The sequence below is a fragment of the Lepidochelys kempii genome, chromosome 14 (genome assembly GCF_965140285.1).
Source record: "Lepidochelys kempii isolate rLepKem1 chromosome 14, rLepKem1.hap1, whole genome shotgun sequence".
Taxonomy (NCBI): Eukaryota; Metazoa; Chordata; order Testudines; family Cheloniidae; genus Lepidochelys; species Lepidochelys kempii.
The window spans coordinates 23,722,154-23,741,786 of NC_136393.1; the positions used below are offsets into that span (position 1 = coordinate 23,722,154).

The 19,633-nt window shown below is 41.4% G+C and overlaps 1 protein-coding gene across 3 annotated transcripts in view; it reads left to right on the forward strand.

Moving 5' to 3' along the window:
* The window catches only part of MYH10 (myosin heavy chain 10), a 144,736-nt gene that overhangs the window by 116,753 nt on the left and 8,350 nt on the right, over positions 1-19,633 (forward strand). For all 3 annotated transcript variants that reach the window (XM_073310850.2, XM_073310851.2, XM_073310852.2), the window contains 10 exons: positions 236-407; positions 2,028-2,240; positions 3,092-3,236; positions 5,319-5,525; positions 7,091-7,195; positions 10,554-10,706; positions 11,171-11,419; positions 12,428-12,640; positions 13,208-13,420; positions 15,151-15,312. In XM_073310850.2, coding sequence (XP_073166951.1) covers positions 236-407; positions 2,028-2,240; positions 3,092-3,236; positions 5,319-5,525; positions 7,091-7,195; positions 10,554-10,706; positions 11,171-11,419; positions 12,428-12,640; positions 13,208-13,420; positions 15,151-15,312 — 1,832 coding nt within the window. The remainder of the gene's footprint in view (positions 1-235; positions 408-2,027; positions 2,241-3,091; positions 3,237-5,318; positions 5,526-7,090; positions 7,196-10,553; positions 10,707-11,170; positions 11,420-12,427; positions 12,641-13,207; positions 13,421-15,150; positions 15,313-19,633) is intronic.

The window sequence follows — 19,633 nt, forward strand, 5'->3', positions numbered from 1 at the left end:
GATTGTTCCAGAGAAAAGGGAGAAACCCAGATATCTCTGTTGTCTTGACCTAGTTATGTAAAGCAGACTTTCAGGAAAAGAGGATTAAAATGATATCCCTACTGATATTAAAAGAATTAGTAGTTTATCATTCAGTTGTCCACAACCAATAAAATTGCAAGATGCAGGCTTTTTGCCATCTTTTTATACAATGTACTGAAAGAGTTGTATTGAATATCTTCTCATCCTTCTAAAGAACGTTTGAAAAAGGAAGAGAAGACCCGTCAAGAACTGGAAAAAGCTAAAAGAAAACTTGACGGAGAAACAACAGACCTTCAGGACCAAATAGCTGAGCTGCAAGCCCAGATTGAAGAGCTAAAGATCCAACTAGCCAAGAAAGAAGAGGAGCTGCAGGCTGCCCTTGCCAGGTCAGAGACTGGTGGGGTTTGTGGTTAGATAAAAATCAGTGGGATTTTATTTCAGATTTACCTTTTAATCCATTTTCAAGATTATACTAATCAGAGTTGGAAGTAAGGGAAGCTAGTTAGCACCAATTGCTGCTTTTTATTTTGAGACTGCTGAGGTTTCCTATCTGAGTAAGTTGCTCCTGTATTAGACTAACTGCAAAGCCAGAAAGGTATTTAAGGCTGTGAGACTAGTTCTTATTTACAGCAAAGGTATGTCTACACAGCCTGCAGCAGCGAGCCCTCCAGCCCAGGCTGACAGACATGGGGTTGCGGGGCTCACACTAGTTCTCTAAAAACGTCTGTTTAGACAGCTTTTTGAAGTTGCTGCTCAGGGGTGAGCCTCAGAGCTGGAGCTCTGGCCCAAGCTGCAACTTCAAAGAGCTGTCTACACAGCTATTCTTAGAGTGGTAGCGTGAGCCCAACTCCATGTCCCTCAGCCTGGGCTTACAGGAGCACTGCCATGGAGCACTGTGTAAATGTACCCCAAAGCACCTCTAGATTGCCAGAGTAGCGTAAAGGAGCTTTGGCATAAATGAGAATATGGCCTTATCAGTATGTTCCTTTTCGCAGTTTGTAGTACAAAGAAATAAGTTTTGCATTTGTATGCTAGGATTACTCTGCAAAAGAGCCTTTAACTTACCAACCCACTTCACTTTAAAACGACTGCAGTTGGCATATAACAATTCAGCATCAAGGTCGCGAGACCACTTAATCATAAGTCAGTCAGTGGCTTTGACATTCCTCAAGAAATATTCAAGAATTTGCATTTTCTCTGACACCAACCACAAAAAATTCTGCACAGTAAGAAATTGGGCTGTGAGTGAGGTTAATAAACCTTGGTTGGGGGTGGCTGACTACATTTTAAACTTAATTTCTGGTTATTGATACGGGTTTGGCAGCACCAAAATGTACTACGGTTACTTTATTTTTAAGTGATTGTTCTACACCAAACAATCTGTTTTTAAAACAGTTGATCTACTTGGACAACTCTGCCAATTTTCCATTCAGTTGTCGGTGATATTAAATGTGGCAGAAGAACTGTTAATAGAACTGCTCTCTGGCCTTCCTGGCTGCTGGGCCTTTAGAATCCAGCTCTGTGCTTTCTCTCCCCCCTCTAGTCACTAGTTAAAATAACCTTGCTGCTATACTGAGGTTTCTTACTAAAAATCCAAAACTTATTGCGCATTATTTTTTTAATAGTGTGACTGGAGACACAACTGCAAAAGTCATGTCGGTTTTCATGACTCATGATTTAGAAGTCTTAGTATACTGATGAGATACAAATTTTGGAGAGACTTTAGTATAGGAGTTAGAGAAGTGGAAGACTGGAAGTAAGACCACTTTAATGCCCAACATCCCTAACGGTATCTCTCTTAATAACTGAGGTACTAGTCTCAATACACTAAAAATGTACATGTTTGTTTAAAGGTGCATTTTGATGGTTGCTGTTTTAAGTAAAATCTATTTGGGTTCCATTTACTCAAATTCCATTATGAGGACTGGTAGTGAATCAGTCTTATTCCGTCTTTAATATCCGATCTTATTCTTGCCCATTCCTTATCCTGTGTCCATATTTAACAGAGGTGATGAAGAAGCAGTTCAGAAGAACAATGCACTGAAGCTAATACGAGAGTTGCAAGCTCAGATTGCAGAACTCCAGGAGGACCTTGAATCCGAGAAGGCATCGCGCAACAAGGCTGAAAAGCAGAAGAGAGACTTAAGTGAGGAGCTGGAGGCCCTGAAGACTGAGCTAGAAGACACTTTGGATACCACTGCAGCACAGCAAGAATTGAGGTGAGGTGACCAGCACATTTTAAAAGACACTATTTAAAGTCCAGGTTTAATTTAAAGAGAAAAAAGTTACTTCATAAAGATGTTTCATGTAACCTTAGCTTGAAACTAATGTCAGTGAAGATTTGTGGCTTTAATAATTTTCCCATATAGCTCTTTCCAGCCGACAGTTACAAAGTGTTTTACCAAAACTAATGAATTACACCTCAGTACCCTTTGAGGAAGGAAAATATTAATTGCAAAAAAAATACAGATGGGGAACTGAGCGGTAAAGTGACTTGCTGAGGCCCCACAGTGAGCCTGGTAGAGCTGGGAATAAAATCCAGGTCTACCAACTCCAGATCATTAATTGTGAAACCATTCTTCATCTCCCACTGGCCCCGCCCAATCCCAGGTGTGGATTGTGAACACTGCTGTATTACGCTGCTGTGGAAACAACTGTAACACTTCATGTAGACAGCAAGATACTGAAGTTCAAAAAGAAAATTTGCTTAAATGAGGAATAAATTAGACTGTAAAATGTTGAGCTTTAATAATCTACAATAGAACATCAGAGTTATGAACACCAGAGTTGCAAACTGACCAGTCAACTACACAACTCATTTGGAACTGGAAGTACACAATCAGGCAGCAGCAGAGACCAAAAAAAAAAAAGAAAATGTAAATTACTTAAAATGCTGCTTTCCACTTTTTTTTCCTTCTGCATAGTAAAGTTTCAAAACTGTTTTTTAAGTCTATATTCAGGTGTAGACTTTTGAAAGAACAACCATAACATTTTGTTCAGTTCCGAACAACCTCCGTTCTTGAGGTGATCGTAACTCTTAGGTTCTACTGTATTATGATGCTTTCTCCAGGACAAAGCGTGAGCAGGAAGTGGCTGAATTGAAGAAAGCTATTGAAGAAGAAACCAAGAACCATGAAGCTCAAATACAGGAAATCAGACAAAGACATGCTACTGCATTGGAGGAGCTCTCTGAACAACTTGAACAGGCCAAAAGGGTGAGTGGAAATTGCAAGCTACTTCATGTGATAACTGAAATTTTCTTGCTTTGGGATTGTATACACTTCTGTCAAATAACACTGCCAGTCTTGTCCCTTTGTCTCATACTTGCTCATGGAGCTAATAGATCTTCGGTGATTGTATATGTCTGCTACAAAATGACCAAGAAGCTAGAATTCTAGCTCAAATACCAACCTGTTACTATTGGACACTCCCAGGATCCATCTCCCTGGCAGACTTGGAAGCGATACATCTAGAGACACAGTATTGTACCAGGTATTGTTAGCTGAATACTTGGTACAGCCGTCTGCAAGCTCATTTGATGAGAAGCACTTCTCAGAATGTAAAAAGAAAAGGAGTACTTGTGGCACCTTAGAGATTAACCAATTTATTAGAGCATAAGCTTTCGTGAGCTACAGCTCACTTCATCAGATGCATATCGTGGAAACTCAGAATGTGTAGATTGCAGAATGTTTCCAGAGAAAGTGGTGGTAATTTGGGGCTTTATACAAAAAAATTTGTATTGGCTAAATCAAGGTACTGTAGATGCTTTCACATTCAGTTCTGACAATGAACTTGAGTTGTGACCCATAATGCCCATTCTGTTCTAGTCCTAGGCATCTTTAATACACACTGCCAAATTGTGCAGTGGTGTTGTGACTTCTGTGATATGACAATATTCTGAAATATCCTAATTTAATGTTATTGAATTAGATAAGTATTTTATGAGTTCATTGCATTAAAAATTCAAGTATTTGATATGGGATTGTATGTAACTTCTTTAAGGAGAAGGCATGGCTAATGTAAAGCCTAGGACAGTATTATGCTTCAGATGACAGTTTGAAACAATGAGCTAGACAAAGAAATAAGCGGGTTTCTTGACCTACCTCTGCATCCATCCTTTTGAAGCCGTGCCTTGAGCATTGTCTGGCTGATTACCTATTTATGGTGGCTTCAAATACTCAAATGGGTTAAAGGAGTGACACTCAGAGCCATGAGTGGGTTGATTCTTGGCTGAAGCTGTGTTGAACTTGTGACCACAGGAAAAATCCTGCATGGGGTTTGAAGGACAAAAAACAACCAGAGCCCTTGCTGGTGTGAGGGGATGATCTCTGGTAGTGTGCATGTAGGTTATTTTATTGGTTTAGTAGTATGTTTGTTTTCTCTAACGCTTTTACATTAAGAATAAATGTGCTTGCTTAGAAAGAGCTGTGTGGTAACTTAACTGGCAATTACACGGAAAAGAGAAGCAAAGCAGGCCTGCTTAAGCAGTCTGTCTTTGCTAGGGAGGTCACAGCATAGTCAGGGAACTGTTCAGCCTGGAGAGCTCCTGGTCAGAAGGGGTTGAGATTTAGGTTTCCACCCAAGAGAGGTAATGACTGAGAGCCAGAAGTCTGGACTGGTGCTGTTGCTAGTCCATACACAGGGAATACAGGTGCAGTTATCTTGAACTGTGACCATTTTTATGATCGCTGTCACCCTAGTAGCCAGGGTGAGGACTCCCTCTTGTTAATTACATTTGCATAGCAATGTCTTCTGGTAGCAGCTACAGTATCTTGTTGAAAAGTGAAATTGTTCCAAACACTGCCAAGTGTAGTACGCTGAAGTCTGTTTAACTACAGTTGTCATAATTCACTAATGCCTTTGCAAATAATTAACATTACTGTTTGTTTTCTATGTTAAACATAGGGAATACTGCAGCAATTTCTCTTTGAAAAGGCAAAATTCTTGCTAGTGGGAACTACAGCATTAAACTACATTTCCACCAGCTTTACTTATCAACCTGAACAGCTTTAATGCTTAATATAATTATGTAAGACTTAAACACTTTGTTAATTTAAAACTCTTTTTGGATAAGCAAATATAAAGGATGGGAAAATACCTGCTGTCTTACCAAAGGGTCCTATGCTGATGTGTGAAGCTGCCATTTTTCTATGTATAGCTAACACTCACATTAGACTCAGTTGCCACTTGAGTTTAAAAATGTGTTTTGAGGTCAAATATTTTGTAGGAAAGTGCCTGATGGAGAATAATGTGAAATGCTATAATTAGTGATGCACTTTAATTTTGTGCTTTTCTAGTTCAAAGCAAATCTTGAAAAGAACAAGCAAGGCCTAGAAACTGACAACAAGGAGCTAGCCTGTGAGGTGAAGGTATTGCAGCAGGTCAAAGCAGAGTCTGAGCACAAGAGGAAGAAGCTAGATGCTCAGGTACAGGAACTACATGCCAAAGCGTCAGAAGGAGAGAGGATTAGGGCAGAGATGGCAGAAAAGGCTAACAAACTGCAGGTAAGATGGAAATTGATCTCTTCTCTGGCATACTCTTACAACCACAAAATCCTAACCTTAATTGGAAAATGAGCAAGGAATTAAAAAAATCAAGCATCTGCAGAAGTGACTGCAGAACATAGATAAACTTTCAAAACACCCCATTGCATTTTGGTCTTGCATCATCTGCTAAAATCAAAGGACTCTGCAAAAACACGCCTTGCAATGACTGAGATGTATGTGCATGGTATATGGTCAGCATGAAACCTGAATCTACAATTAAACTCTTGAAATGATCCTGCTTAGTCACGGTATAGTCTACAAAACTTTGAAACTGTTCTTTTAAAATAAATAAATAAAATCCAGACTTGGAATTCCTAATAAAACTCCATTGACTTCTGTAAAATGGAAATGGATGAAAAATATGTAAAGCTTTTCTGCAGAGTACAAGAGAAGTTTATGTAAAAATCGGGCAAACAACCAGAGACAGTTTTAAAAATTGTCAGGCACTTCCTAAATATTAAAAATATGGAACATTTTACCCATATAAAACTTTAACTTTTTATTCAGTTAATTACAGGTCTGAACTTTTTTTATTCATATTGTTGCTATCTGGGGTTTGTTACAAAATTAACAATATCCTTAGCAGCCGGCCAATAAATCTCACACTTGCCATCTTCCCTTGTACAGTGATTGTAAACACAGATTGAGCTGTTGATTCAAATTTGCAAAAAGGTCCATCAAACAGTTGTTTTGCACTGTATCTTAAAAGCCCCAGTCTTGGTCTCTGCTGAACAGCAAAAGAGTGAAAAATAAAGCAGAAGTGTCTGTAGTGAGTACGCAGTTGCCAGGTTTTCAAGTCTGGCACTTCACAACTATCGAATAGGGTAAAGGGAAGAGATGGTCTTTGAGAGAAGCTTCCAAGCAATTTACAGCTCTATATACAAAAGATAGTGCCCTGGATTGCATTTTTAATTGTTTCAGAACCAGTACAATGCAGGGCCTTTTGTTTAGGTAAAACAACCTAAACTTACTCAAAGGTGAGTGGCTCCATTTCACACTATCTGAAACTCCCAGGCAGTCCTCAAGTAGTTCCAAGGTAGGAGTGCATTACAGTAGCACATCCTGGAAATAACAAGCATTGACAGTTGGCAGGGATCTGTCCGAAAAGGTTGCAGTCTCTGGACCCTAATGTCCCTAGGGAATCCATGGACAGTGATAGATCCCATAAGGCAGCCCTGTAATGGAAATACCATTTAAATACTAATTGCAATATTACCAAAAGCAAAATATATGAATACAAAAGTGGTTATGGGATTGTTCTCTCAACAGCAGTGGGAGGTAAACGTGCATTTGAAAGAGATTTATTGTTTTAAAGTCATAATTGACATTCAACTTAAAAATGTAAAACTTAGCTAAAATTATTACCTGGGAGCATCTTTGTACCTGGAGCTCTCATTCTCTTAGCTTTCATGCTTGCTATATGTTGAGCATTGTGGTCTTTTGCACCCACATCTCTCAACAGCGTACAGCTGCTACAGCAGACCAGCTGCTTGGTGTTACCTTTTAGATTGCTTGCTTTGCAGAATGAGCTGGACAATGTCTCAAGCCTCTTGGAGGAAGCAGAGAAGAAGGGCATAAAGTTTGCCAAAGATGCGGCAGGTCTGGAGTCTCAGCTTCAAGATACACAGGTGTGTCATCAGTTGTAGTAAGAACCCAGTTTTTAACACTGAACTTGTGTTCATCAATAGAAACGTTCAGCTGTGGAACTGAAAACTGAGGGTCTCAGTCTCCTCTTCCAACAACACTTGGAGCCCCCTCTAGAAGGCTTTGTGAGAAACCTAAGTATCCACATTTGCTTAGCTTTTTGAATTGGGTATGGCACTGATATTGCACTCCCTTCATTTCCCTCCCATCGGTAACTTGTGGGCCAGAAATCCTTGACTTACGCAAATAATCACTGCACTGGCTCAGATGAGCCACTGTGCACTGAAATATGTACTATGTTGCTGACTGTTCAGCTGCATTGGGAGCTCTAGTTCAAAGGGAATTCTCCAGTTCAAAGGAATTATTTTGGGGAAGTCCAATGGCCTGTGTTATGCAGGTGCTCAGACTAGATCAGAGATCCCTTCTGGCCTTTGAATCTGTGAAAAAACTGACTTTTCATGGCGGACTAGAGTTGCTACTTTCTAGACTTGGCCGTCTCAGTAAGGTTCACTTAGTGTTTCTTACGTTCTACCAACAATGATTCCGTAGGCTTTACTGAGCCAGTATGTTAAATGTTCATGTAAACCAGGCTCTTGGGGCCACCTGTAAGGCATAAAGGAGAGTCTCTCTCTCTCTCTCCCTCTCTCCTCCTTCCCCCTGCCTTTGAGTAACTTGAGATCTTAAAATTACGTAGCCCCAGTGTTTGTTTTGGGTTAATGTACAAATAAACCATGAAAGGTTATGTACATTCTTTACATCCATTGTCAATAAAGAGTTTGTGTGCATTTAATTTCCCCTTGAATAAAGGAAAACAGGGAAAATATACTTAAAAATATTAGCATTTAAATTATTGCAGTTAGACTTGAAATTTTGAGGGTGAATTGGGTGAGGGAGGGACATAGTCAGCTCCTGGCAATTTTGAAACTTACATTTGTGGAATGTAACAAAACTTTGAAACATGCTAAAAATCACAGGATTTTGTTGCCTTCTTTCCTGCCTCCCTAGTCTTTTCTCCCCTGTTATTCTTGTCATAGAATCATAGAATATCAGGGTTGGAAGGGACCCCAGAAGGTCATCTAGTCCAACCCCCTGCTCAAAGCAGGACCAATTCCCAGTTAAATCATCCCAGCCAGGGCTTTGTCAAGCCTGACCTTAAAAACCTCTAAGGAAGGAGATTCTACCACCTCCCTAGGTAACGCATTCCAGTGTTTCACCACCCTCTTAGTGAAAAAGTTTTTCCTAATATCCAATCTAAACCTCCCCCACTGCAACTTGAGACCATTACTCCTCGTTCTGTCATCTGCTACCATTGAGAACAGTCTAGAGCCATCCTCTTTGGAACCCCCTTTCAGGTAGTTGAAAGCAGCTATCAAATCCCCCCTCATTCTTCTCTTCTGCAGGCTAAACAATCCCAGCTCCCTCAGCCTCTCCTCATAACTCATGTGTTCCAGTCCCCTAATCATTTTTGTTGCCCTTCGCTGGACTCTCTCCAATTTATCCACATCCTTCTTGAAGTGTGGGGCCCAAAACTGGACACAGTACTCCAGATGAGGCCTCACCAATGTCGAATAGAGGGGAACGATCACGTCCCTCGATCTGCTCGCTATGCCCCTACTTATACATCCCAAAATGCCATTGGCCTTCTTGGCAACAAGGGCACACTGCTGACTCATATCCAGCTTCTCGTCCACTGTCACCCCTAGGTCCTTTTCCGCAGAACTGCTGCCTAGCCATTTGGTCCCTAGTCTGTAGCTGTGCATTGTCCCACAGGTAGACACATTATTGGTGCAAATCCTCAGCTGGTGAAAATTGTCATAATTCCATTAACTCAAGAGACAAAACAGCATGGCTTCTGTAATGGAGAACTGTGCTGCTCTTCTAGAATTCTGAACATCTCCCCAAAATAAACGATTAAGAAAAACCTCTTTAGAACTTGAACTTTCAAAAAACCTTTTGTCAAAAATCCCTCATGAGAAGTTGACAAGGAAAGTAAGTCATGGGTCTTGAAGACAAGATGTGAAGTGCTGTCATAGATTACAAAGAGGTTGAGACAGAAAATAGAAATGATCAATTATAATTGCAGTAAAACCTTAATAAGGAATTTGACTGAGTGATCTGGAAAAGATCAGAAATGAGGTGACTGAATTTGCCAATGACACAATTTGTTAGCCAAGACCAGAGAAGACAGAGGAAATTCAGAAGGACTTAACAAGATAAGATAAGCTGCCACAATGGTGCCCTCTTAAGTAGAATTTAAACAAAAAGTGAGCATTTACATAAGTGAGAACATCCACAGTTGCATTTTTTAACCCCATATAATGTCAGTGCTGTAAGTCCTCAGACTTCACTATTTAATGGGTATTAGGAAGATCCTGCCTGTGTGGGTACACTGTTCTAGAGTTCTCTACTGTGGAGTTCCTTCCACCTTCCTCTGAAGTGTCTCAGGACTTGCCACTGACAGATGCAGGACTAGAGAGACTAATGGTCTGACCCAATAGGACCATATCTTCATTAAGGCCATCTGATGTCAGGAAACTCTTCTAACCCAGTCATTTACTGGCCTCACCATGGGGTTTGTGGAGGTAAGGTTGTGATGTGTCAGAGGGCAGGTGGCTTCACTAAATTGTTACGGTCTTAGACATTGTCTGTGGAGCATGCATAAGTGTTTTTATCACTTAGTGGAGTTGATTCCCACCCTGCTCAACCAAGTGACTTCTCTACTTCTCATGGTTGTTGTCCTTTCAGGTCCCAGTCTTTAGCCAATTTTGCTGTTCAGACAAGTGTTGTTGTTTTTTAATAGGAAGCGAAGTATAGGAGGAAAAGAGAGCACAACACAAATAAACCTGCCCCCACAAGGAAAGCAGTGGGTTCTGATGGAAATTTATTGTACATGTAATGATATTCTAGCAGGTGCTGGGTAGTGCCAGCTAAGCAGTATAACTAGATCTTGCAATTTTAAAACAATTCTCCTTTTATCTCATGTAATTTTTTTTTTCTGTTGGAAAGATGGCTTAGTTCTGCATACCACTATGTATTATTAAGCTGTACCAATTTAAGATGACCTTTTTGGCCATGAAACTAGATTTTAATTAAACTTCTTGGAGATGAGAGTGATGGACCTGAGATTAGCAAATTAGAGGAGTATTGAATATCTTCAGATCAAACAGTATTCAGGAAAATAAAGCTGACTTAAAATACTATTTTTCTTTCAAGCATCCCCCCTACCCCCCTTCCCCCCCTCCAGGAAACAAAGGAATATTGGAGGGCAGCTCATCTTAAGGCCAGATTTAAATACCATCAGCAAAAGGTGAAATTCAAGATTAATTATTTTCATGCTAACAGGAGCTTCTTCAGGAGGAAACCCGCCAGAAATTGAACTTGAGCAGTAGGATTAGGCAGCTGGAGGAAGAGAAGAACAACCTACAGGAGCAGCAGGAAGAGGAGGAGGAGGCCAGGAAGAACTTGGAGAAACAGATCCTCACCCTGCAATCGCAGGTATGAAGCTATTGGAAATGGTAGGATATTAGTGTGGCCCACAAATTCAGTGTGATGACTGTGAAATGTATTGCAACTTCTGCCAGGCAATATTTCACTCTTTCAGTTGGGACAAAAATTAGGCTGACTTGTGTTGAATAATTTTTCATGGATCTTTCTCCTCCAAAGTGTTGTAAACATTTTGTAATAACAGTGAGATTTCGGTACCCTGAGTTAGTTTGGGTAGATTTAACTCTCATATCCTATAAGGCTTCATACCTGTAATACATTGTTGTATCATCATTTTGTTTGTACCTTGGTTAATCAGAAATAGCTGTTTTTGTTCTTGTGGGTTTCCCACAGTGTAATAAACGTTACTTTTTTGCATCGTGGAGGTGTAACTGCATTTTTATTGTATCCTGTTAATAGCTGTGAACAGTAAGAAGCTATAAGAAACCACTTTATTGTCTTCTGTAAAACTTTAGCTGGCTGATGCCAAGAAGAAGGTAGATGACGACATGGGGACTATTGAAGGTTTGGAGGAAAATAAGAAGAAATTGCTGAAGGATATGGAGGCTCTGAGCCAACGTCTAGAGGAGAAGGCAATGGCTTATGATAAACTGGAAAAGACTAAGAATCGCCTGCAGCAGGAGCTGGATGACTTGATAGTGGACCTGGATCATCAGCGCCAAATTGTGTCCAACTTGGAGAAAAAACAGAAGAAGTTTGATCAGGTACTCTCTCTAATTCTGGTCATCTCACTTCTGCCTTCAACACTCAGGCAACATCTGCTTTACAAAATTATGTTGAACTAAGTTGTGTGAGTGTACAGTCGCCCAAGTTATTACATCACTTGTGCGTGTCTATAATTTGCTTCTTGTTTTGGCAGTGAGCGCCCCCACCCCAAGGAGTGCTTGTACGGGTTGAACTGTTAGTGTGGGACATTGCTGTCGCTGGCTTTCAGAAGCCATCCCACAATGCAGTGTCTACACTGACGCTGCGTCGACCGAACTACATCAACCATGGCACTTCGCCCCTCGTGCAGGTGGAGTTAAGTCAGTGTAGCGGGCAAGTCATGTTGGTGGGAATGAAATTTAAGTGTAGACACTTAGGTCGACGAAAGCTGTCTTGCATTGACCTAACTTTGTGTAGACCAGGGCAAAGAAATGGTAGTGTGTAAAGCCTCAGTCATGTGTTAACCACTCCGAGACTTTTTCAGGGAGACCTCTAATTAGAAACACAATATTTTGTGTGGACTCAGTTGGCTGTTGCAACGTTGGCTTTTCACAGGGGACCACTTTTCTAATAGTTTCAGTGAGCCACGCACCTACCTTGGTGCTTCACATTCTGGTTGGATAGGTCTATGAAAAAGTGAAATGTCTTTTAAGTAGAAGCTTATAGCCATGCTAGAGTTTGACTTGACTTTAACTGTCTTGGGGGATCCTGATGGATTTTTTGAGAAGGGACATGAAGACTGAAGGAGGAATATAAAACTGAGGCTCTGAGCCAGTTCCTAGAGCATGGATAGAAGCTCCCTTTATTTTCAGACTACTGTGTTTTGGATGATAGTCCCTATTTTATCTCATGCCAAAGCCCCTTGACCAAGAGTTGACATTGTTGGCAGAATGAATAATATGCCAGGTAACCTGAGAGCATTAAAATGTTCACTGAAATTTCAGTGAGTGTCCTTCTGACAGATTTTCTTTAAGATTAATATTTGAACCTTGTATTAACATTTTCAGATGCTGGCGGAAGAAAAGAATATTTCTGCTCGCTACGCAGAAGAGCGGGACCGGGCAGAGGCAGAGGCTAGAGAGAAGGAGACCAAGGCGCTGTCTCTGGCTCGAGGTTTGGAAGAAGCCCTGGAGGCTAAAGAAGAATTTGAGAGGCAGAATAAGCAGTTGCGTGCAGACATGGAGGACTTAATGAGCTCCAAAGATGATGTGGGCAAAAATGTAAGTATTTTTCCACCTCTTGTGTGCTACATTGCATGAAGGGGATAAAATAGTAAAGCCCATTTGTACAAGGAAACTAATACTAGATAGTAAAACTTGAAAGTCTGAAACCTTGATATTTAAGAGCTGTACCTTTTAAAATACCTAAAGAATGTAATACTCTGGAGGCTAATCGGTATTCACCAATGCCAGGCATTTCTGCAACATTCACAGATGTGGTAAGTAGGAGACACACATCAAATGATTGACTGTTACCCTTATGCTAGATCAAAAACTTGTTATCTTACTAGCTCTTTTTTCTTTGGGATACTCTGAATCACTGACTATACAGCTGCTAGTTTCCTCTGTTTATCAGACAGTTAAAACTTCATCTGCTGGTCTGGGTTGTTGTTAATACAGATTTAGGAATGAGTGTCTTAGTTATTCTGGTTTAGTGTAGGACAACCACAGAGTTAAATCAGTGCTAACAAAGGACTCAATATCTTATTGATCCCCTATTTTGCAGTCATACCATTACTATTGTCAAAATAACAAAAAGCTTGTATCTGCTTCATGCTTGCGTTTTAGGTCCATGAACTGGAAAAGTCCAAGCGAACCTTAGAGCAGCAGGTTGAAGAGATGAGGACCCAGCTAGAAGAACTGGAAGATGAACTTCAGGCCACAGAAGATGCCAAGCTTCGCCTGGAAGTGAACATGCAAGCTATGAAGGCCCAGTTTGAGAGAGACCTACAGGCCAGAGATGAACAGAATGAAGAGAAGAAGAGGATGCTGGTTAAACAGGTATCCCCTATTAAACACGCTTTTGAAAGCAACTGTAGCAAACAAACAAAGAACATGGTTAATTGATTTCTTATTACTCAAAAGTTGGGATGACCCTCAAGGTTTATGTGATGTTCCTGCCCTACAGATCTCTTAAGCACTGATCTTTACACATTCTGCATGACAGAGTAGCACAAAACCTCCAGTACATGTAATGTAGAGTGTTTGATTTTAATTTCTTAACGGGACACTTTTGCTACTTGGCTGTTCTTTCCATTTTAACTACCTTTTTAAAATGGAAATGACTGGAAATGTCTTTATAAATCCAAAACTACTAACAAGTCACTTACAAAAATGCAGTTTTTGGTGTGATCATACTAAAATATGTGCAGTGCATGTGCTCCTTCTACTGTTCTGTAGCAGTAGTTGCTACCTGGATTTATGTCAAGTAAAATATGTGGTGCAGTGCTTGTATTTTCAGAGATGGATCCATTCCTGCTGACTGATATGGTACGTAGTTGAGATAAGTGCTAGATAATCAGCAAAACAAACTATTTCCCTAATGAAAATTGGAAAAAGGATCACAGGATTGCCAACCCCTAGCATTGAACGATCATTTCAGGCCCCAAAACATTAAAAGATGGCTTAAAAATCATGAGATTTTTAAAGAAGTTTTTAGGTTCATATTTGTCTTCTAATGTAAGAGACTTTTGATTTCATTCTCAAGCTTTTCTCCAGAACCGTGAGGGCTAGAAACTTGCTTTTTTTTCTTTAATTTTAAAGCAGACACATAATAACATGACTCAAAGAGCTGGGTCTTAAAGAAAAACATCAAATATCCCCAAACTCTTGGATAAAATGATGAGAGTTGGCAACACTGGCCCGATTCCAGCTTCTATGGGAAGGTTATAAACAATGGATAGAGAAGGTCATTTTTAAGGCTCCCCACCTCATTGTGCTGTAAGAGCACATATTGCTGTATCACAACTGAACAAGAGCTCTTGACATTCTAATACAAAATAGTAAATTCGATTCAATATACAACAAAGTCAGTTTTTGTGTAACAGCCAAGTTTTCTGGTTCAATTTTAACATCGTTGCATAATTTGTTTTAGCTTCCTGTTGGCTGGTTGCTCAGATATTAGATACTACTTAAATTGCTCTTCATTTTTGCCTTGAGTTATGGTTGGGATACAATGTCTTACTGTATGTGTTGGTGACATAGATGTGCCTGAAGTAACCATTTAATTATAATTCTGTATTAAAAATGTTGAGGTTATTCTATTCTTTTCGGTAAGAGCAGTTTAATAAGCTGAAATATTAGCTTCTGCACTGGAACAATGAAGGTAGACAGAAACACTTATTAGAAAGTTGATCATGAAGCAGTTGAATGGGTAACTCTGTTTTAGTCCCTAGGATGTTTAGCATATGAATTTTCAGAAGTACTTCAGAAATTCCCTGGGTGTCACGTTTGCTTTGAGATCTTGCTTTGCTTCTCGTTGCGAAAACTTCAGCAGAGATCACAAGCTGTCAAGATTTCCATAAGTTTTGTGTGTGGTTTTCTCCCTCAGACTTACCTATTGTAGTACTGTCAACTTGATAATGATCAAGAGCTGAGCTTTTCTCACGTCCCTCTTGTGTTGTTATCAAAGACTTCCTTGGTTCTTATCCTTTTAGATTCTTTCCGAAATCTTCTTGTTTTCCCGTTTCATCCATTTCTGTAACAGAGCCTCTTAAACTGTACCTTCACAGGTGCGGGAGCTTGAAGCAGAACTGGAGGATGAGCGCAAACAGAAGGCTCTTGCTGTGGCTTCCAAGAAAAAAATGGAGATGGATCTCAAAGACCTTGAAGCTCAGATAGAAGCTGCAAATAAGGCTCGAGATGAAGCAATCAAACAGCTGCGCAAACTGCAGGTGTGTGAAGCCAGTCCATGAATGAACTTGGAGTGTCTCTTGCTTTAGAGTTCTTCTTTTGGTCAAGTTTCCTTGCAGTCTGAGGGTGAGAACAGCTCTCTGTTCTCAAGTTTCACTCTTGTCCCTGGATGACTGCTTCCTGCAGCATATTGCAACAGTGTCTGTAATTTCAGTTCATCAGTATGTTTGTCAATGAGATGGTTAAAATTGCCATATTTCAGTATTTTGTGTAAAGGACTCAGTTAAATACTTGCTGAAAGCTCTTCTCTTCCTCCCGCCCCCCGCCCCCACCAAAGAACCTCATAAAACAGCCAGATCAAAATAACTGATTAATAGCTGAGCAATGACTTGAGAATGTGTGTGTTCAAATGTGCTAGGTGGGGCTGGTAAAACTGCCTATTAAGATTTCCGAGCACTTCTCATTATGCTGTCCTGTTTTGAGTTGCTTATCACTTTGACAGACTGTAACTGTTTGGGCTGAAATCTTCCAGGGCTGGGTGTCTGTCTCAAGCTGAACCATTTTTGGAAAATTTTGGCTGAAACTGTTAAGCCATTTCTAAAAATGAGACTAGGAGAAGATGCATAGTTTTGCCCATGTTTTGTTTTGTTTTTTGAGGGGGGATTTCTGGTGACCTTTTCTTTGAGAAGCTCTAGTGCCCTCATGTTTTGGAACAGGGTTTGAAATTTGGAGGAGGGAGGGTAGAAATTACCTTTTTGTCAGGGATGTGCCTTTTCCATCCCTGTGAAAATCTGCCCAAATTTGGCCAAGTGATAAACCTTTGAAACATCACAGTTCTCACATGCTCAGTAGAGACTAGCTGAAGCTTTGCAGCTAAATTCCCTGAAGATTCTGTCCACACTGAACATGCTCCAGTCTGGGGCAGTAGGGACATAAACAGGACTTCCTCTGCAATTGCAGTTCCCGGCTGCTTCAGTCTGGGTCTGGGTCTGAGTCCGGGTCCAGGCAATGGAACTGAGAGCAAGTAGCCTGTCTCTCCTGCTGCACCCAAGTAGTGTAGAGGAAGCTGCCTGAACCAAATGCAGAGGGGACAATTGTCAGACTGGGTGGGAGGAGAAGATACTGGGAGCTGGGTGAGGGGTGGACTGGGATCCAGTGGGGTGGATGGGGAAGGGGAAATGGCTCTGACAAAGAGCCAGAGTGTGGAGACGGAGAGGAGACCTGGGACTGGCTGGACAGAGAGCTGGGTGGGTGGGGAAACACACTGGACAGAGACAAGGACTGGGAGCTAGTCAGGGCAGGGAACGTGGGTGCAGGGGTGCTTGGAGGCTTTGGGGAAGACAGATCAGATGAAGAGCTGGGAAGGGAATGGAGACTGGATGGGCAACCTCAATTCTGGTAATTCTGAGTGATTGATTTGCAACCTTAATGTTCTTTAATGTTTTTTTTTATTTGTAATGTAGCTATAGACTCCTAATCTCTGAGCATTTTATGCATGGTTCCAGTATATTGATGAACCATGAAGTTCAATCTTAGGTTTTGCAGTGAGACCCAACTTTTCTTACCTGGGTGTTTAAGGATTAGATTCCTAATTTCAGAACCCCCCAAGTGCGTAAAGTTTGACACCTCTTTATATCACATAAAAACCTAACAGGTACACGACAGCATCAAAGTTGGACTAGTTTTTAGTATGGCAAGCCAAACGTGCGGTTCCATACCCTAATATGTACTGTCTCTATTCTTTTAGGTATGTTATAAACTAAGTGGTCCCATGGCTCACAGATTTTGGCTTGCATCCATCACTTTAAGAAAAATGGCACTAAGTTATTTTAAAGGAAATTGAAGTTTGAGCTGATTTTTGGGATCTAATGATATCCACAGTCAAGCCAAGTTTGTGGAAAATATGATCAGTAGCTGTAATATTCAAAATTTTGAGTTTAGCAAAATACAGTTTTAAAGTGTGAACTTAACGTGATGCATTCAGACTAATGGATCTTTTTGTGCATCTACAGACTTGAGAACATTTTCTATTACAATGTTCATTACAACACTTTTCAGTCAGTTTAGGTAAATCATAGAATCATAGAATATCAGGGTTGGAAGGGACCCCAGAAGGTCATCTAGTCCAACCCCCTGCTCGAAGCAGGACCAATCCCCAATTAAATCATCCCAGCCAGGGCTTTGTCAAGCCTGACCTTAAAAACTTCTAAGGAAGGAGATTCTACCAGCTCCCTAGGTAACGCATTCCAGTGTTTCACCACCCTCCTAGTGAAAAAGTTTTTCCTAATATACAACCTAAACCTCCCCCACTGCAACTTGAGACCATTACTCCTTGTCCTGTCCTCTTCTACCACTGAGAATAGTCTAGAACCATCCTCTCTGGAACCACCTCTCAGGTAGTTGAAAGCAGCTATCAAATCCCCCCTCATTCTTCTGTTCTGCAGACTAAACAATCCCAGTTCCCTCAGCCTCTCCTCATAAGTCATGTGTTCCAGACCCCTAATCATTTTTGTTGCCCTTCGTTGGACTCTCTCCAGTTTATCCACATCCTTCTTGTAGTGTGGGGCCCAAAACTGGACACAGTACTCCAGATGAGGCCTCACCAATGTCAAATAGAAAGGGACGATCACGTCCCTCGATCTGCTCGCTATGCCCCTACTTATACATCCCAAAATGCCATTGGCCTTCATGGCAACAAGGGCACACTGCTGACTCATATCCAGCTTCTCGTCCACTGTCACCCCTAGGTCCTTTTCCGCAGAACTGCTGCCTAGCCATTCGGTCCCTAGTCTGTAGCTGTGCATTGGGTTCTTCCGTCCTAAGTGCAGGACTCTGCACTTATCCTTACTGAACCTCATCAGATTTCTTTTGGCCCAATTCTCCAATTTGTCTAGGTCCCTCTGTATCCTATCCCTGCCCTCCAGCGTATCTACCACTCCTCCCAGTTTAGTATCATCCGCAAATTTGCTGAGTGCAATCCACACCATCCTCCAGATCATTTATGAAGATATTGAACAAAACCGGCCCCAGGACCGACCCCTGGGGCACTCCACTTGACACCGGCTGCCAACTAGACATGGAGCCATTGATCACTACCCGTTGAGCCCGACAATCCATCCACCTTATAGTGCATTCATCCAGCCCATACTACTTTAACTTGCTGACAAGAATACTGTGGGAGACCGTGTCAAAAGCTTTGCTAAAGTCAAGAAACAATACATCCACTGCTTTCCCTTCATCCACAGAACCAGTAATCTCATCATAGAAGGCGATTAGATTAGTCAGGCATGACCTTCCCTTGGTGAATCCATGCTGACTGTTCCTGATCACTTTCCTCTCATGTAAGTGCTTCAGGATTGATTCTTTGAGGACCTGCTCCATGATTTTTCCGGGGACTGAGGTGAGGCTGACTGGCCTGTAGTTCCCAGGATCCTCCTCCTTCTCTTTTTTAAAGATTGGCACTACATTGGCCTTTTTCCAGTCATCTGGGACTTCCCCTGTTCGCCACGAGTTTTCAAAGATAATGGCCAATGGCTCTGCAATCACAGCTGCCAGTTCCTTTAGCACTCTCGGATGCAACTCGTCCGGCCCCATGGACTTGTGCACGTCCAGCTTTTCTAAATAGTCCCTAACCACCTCTTTCTCCACAGAGGGCTGGCCATCTATTCCCCATGTTGTGATGCCCAGCGCAGCAGTCTGGGAGCTGACCTTGTTCGTGAAGACAGAGGCAAAAAAAGCATTGAGTACATTAGCTTTTTCCACATCCTCTGTCACTAGGTTGCCTCCCTCATTCATTAAGGGGCCCACACTTTCCTTGGCTTTCTTCTTGTTGCCAACATACCTGAAGAAACCTTTCTTGTTACTCTTGACATCTCTTGCTAGCTGCAGCTCCAGGTGCGATTTGGCCCTCCTGATTTCATTCCTACATGCCCGAGCAATATTTTTATACTCTTCCCTGATCATATGTCCAACCTTCCACTTCTTGTAAGCTTCTTTTTTATGTTTAAGATCCGCTAGGATTTCACCATTAAGCCAAGCTGGTCGCCTGCCATATTTACTATTCTTTCGACACATCGGGATGGTTTGTCCCTGTAACCTCAACAGGGATTCCTTGAAATACAGCCAGCTCTCCTGGACTCCTTTCCCCTTCATGTTAGTCCCCCAGGGGATCTTACCCATCCGTTCCCTGAGGGAGTCGAAGTCTGCTTTCCTGAAGTCCAGGGTCCGTATCCTGCTGCTTACCTTTCTTCCCTGTGTCAGGATCCTGAACTCAACCAACTCATGGTCACTGCCTCCCAAATTCCCATCCACTTTTGCTTCCCCCACTAATTCTTCCCGGTTTGTGAGCAGCAGGTCAAGAAA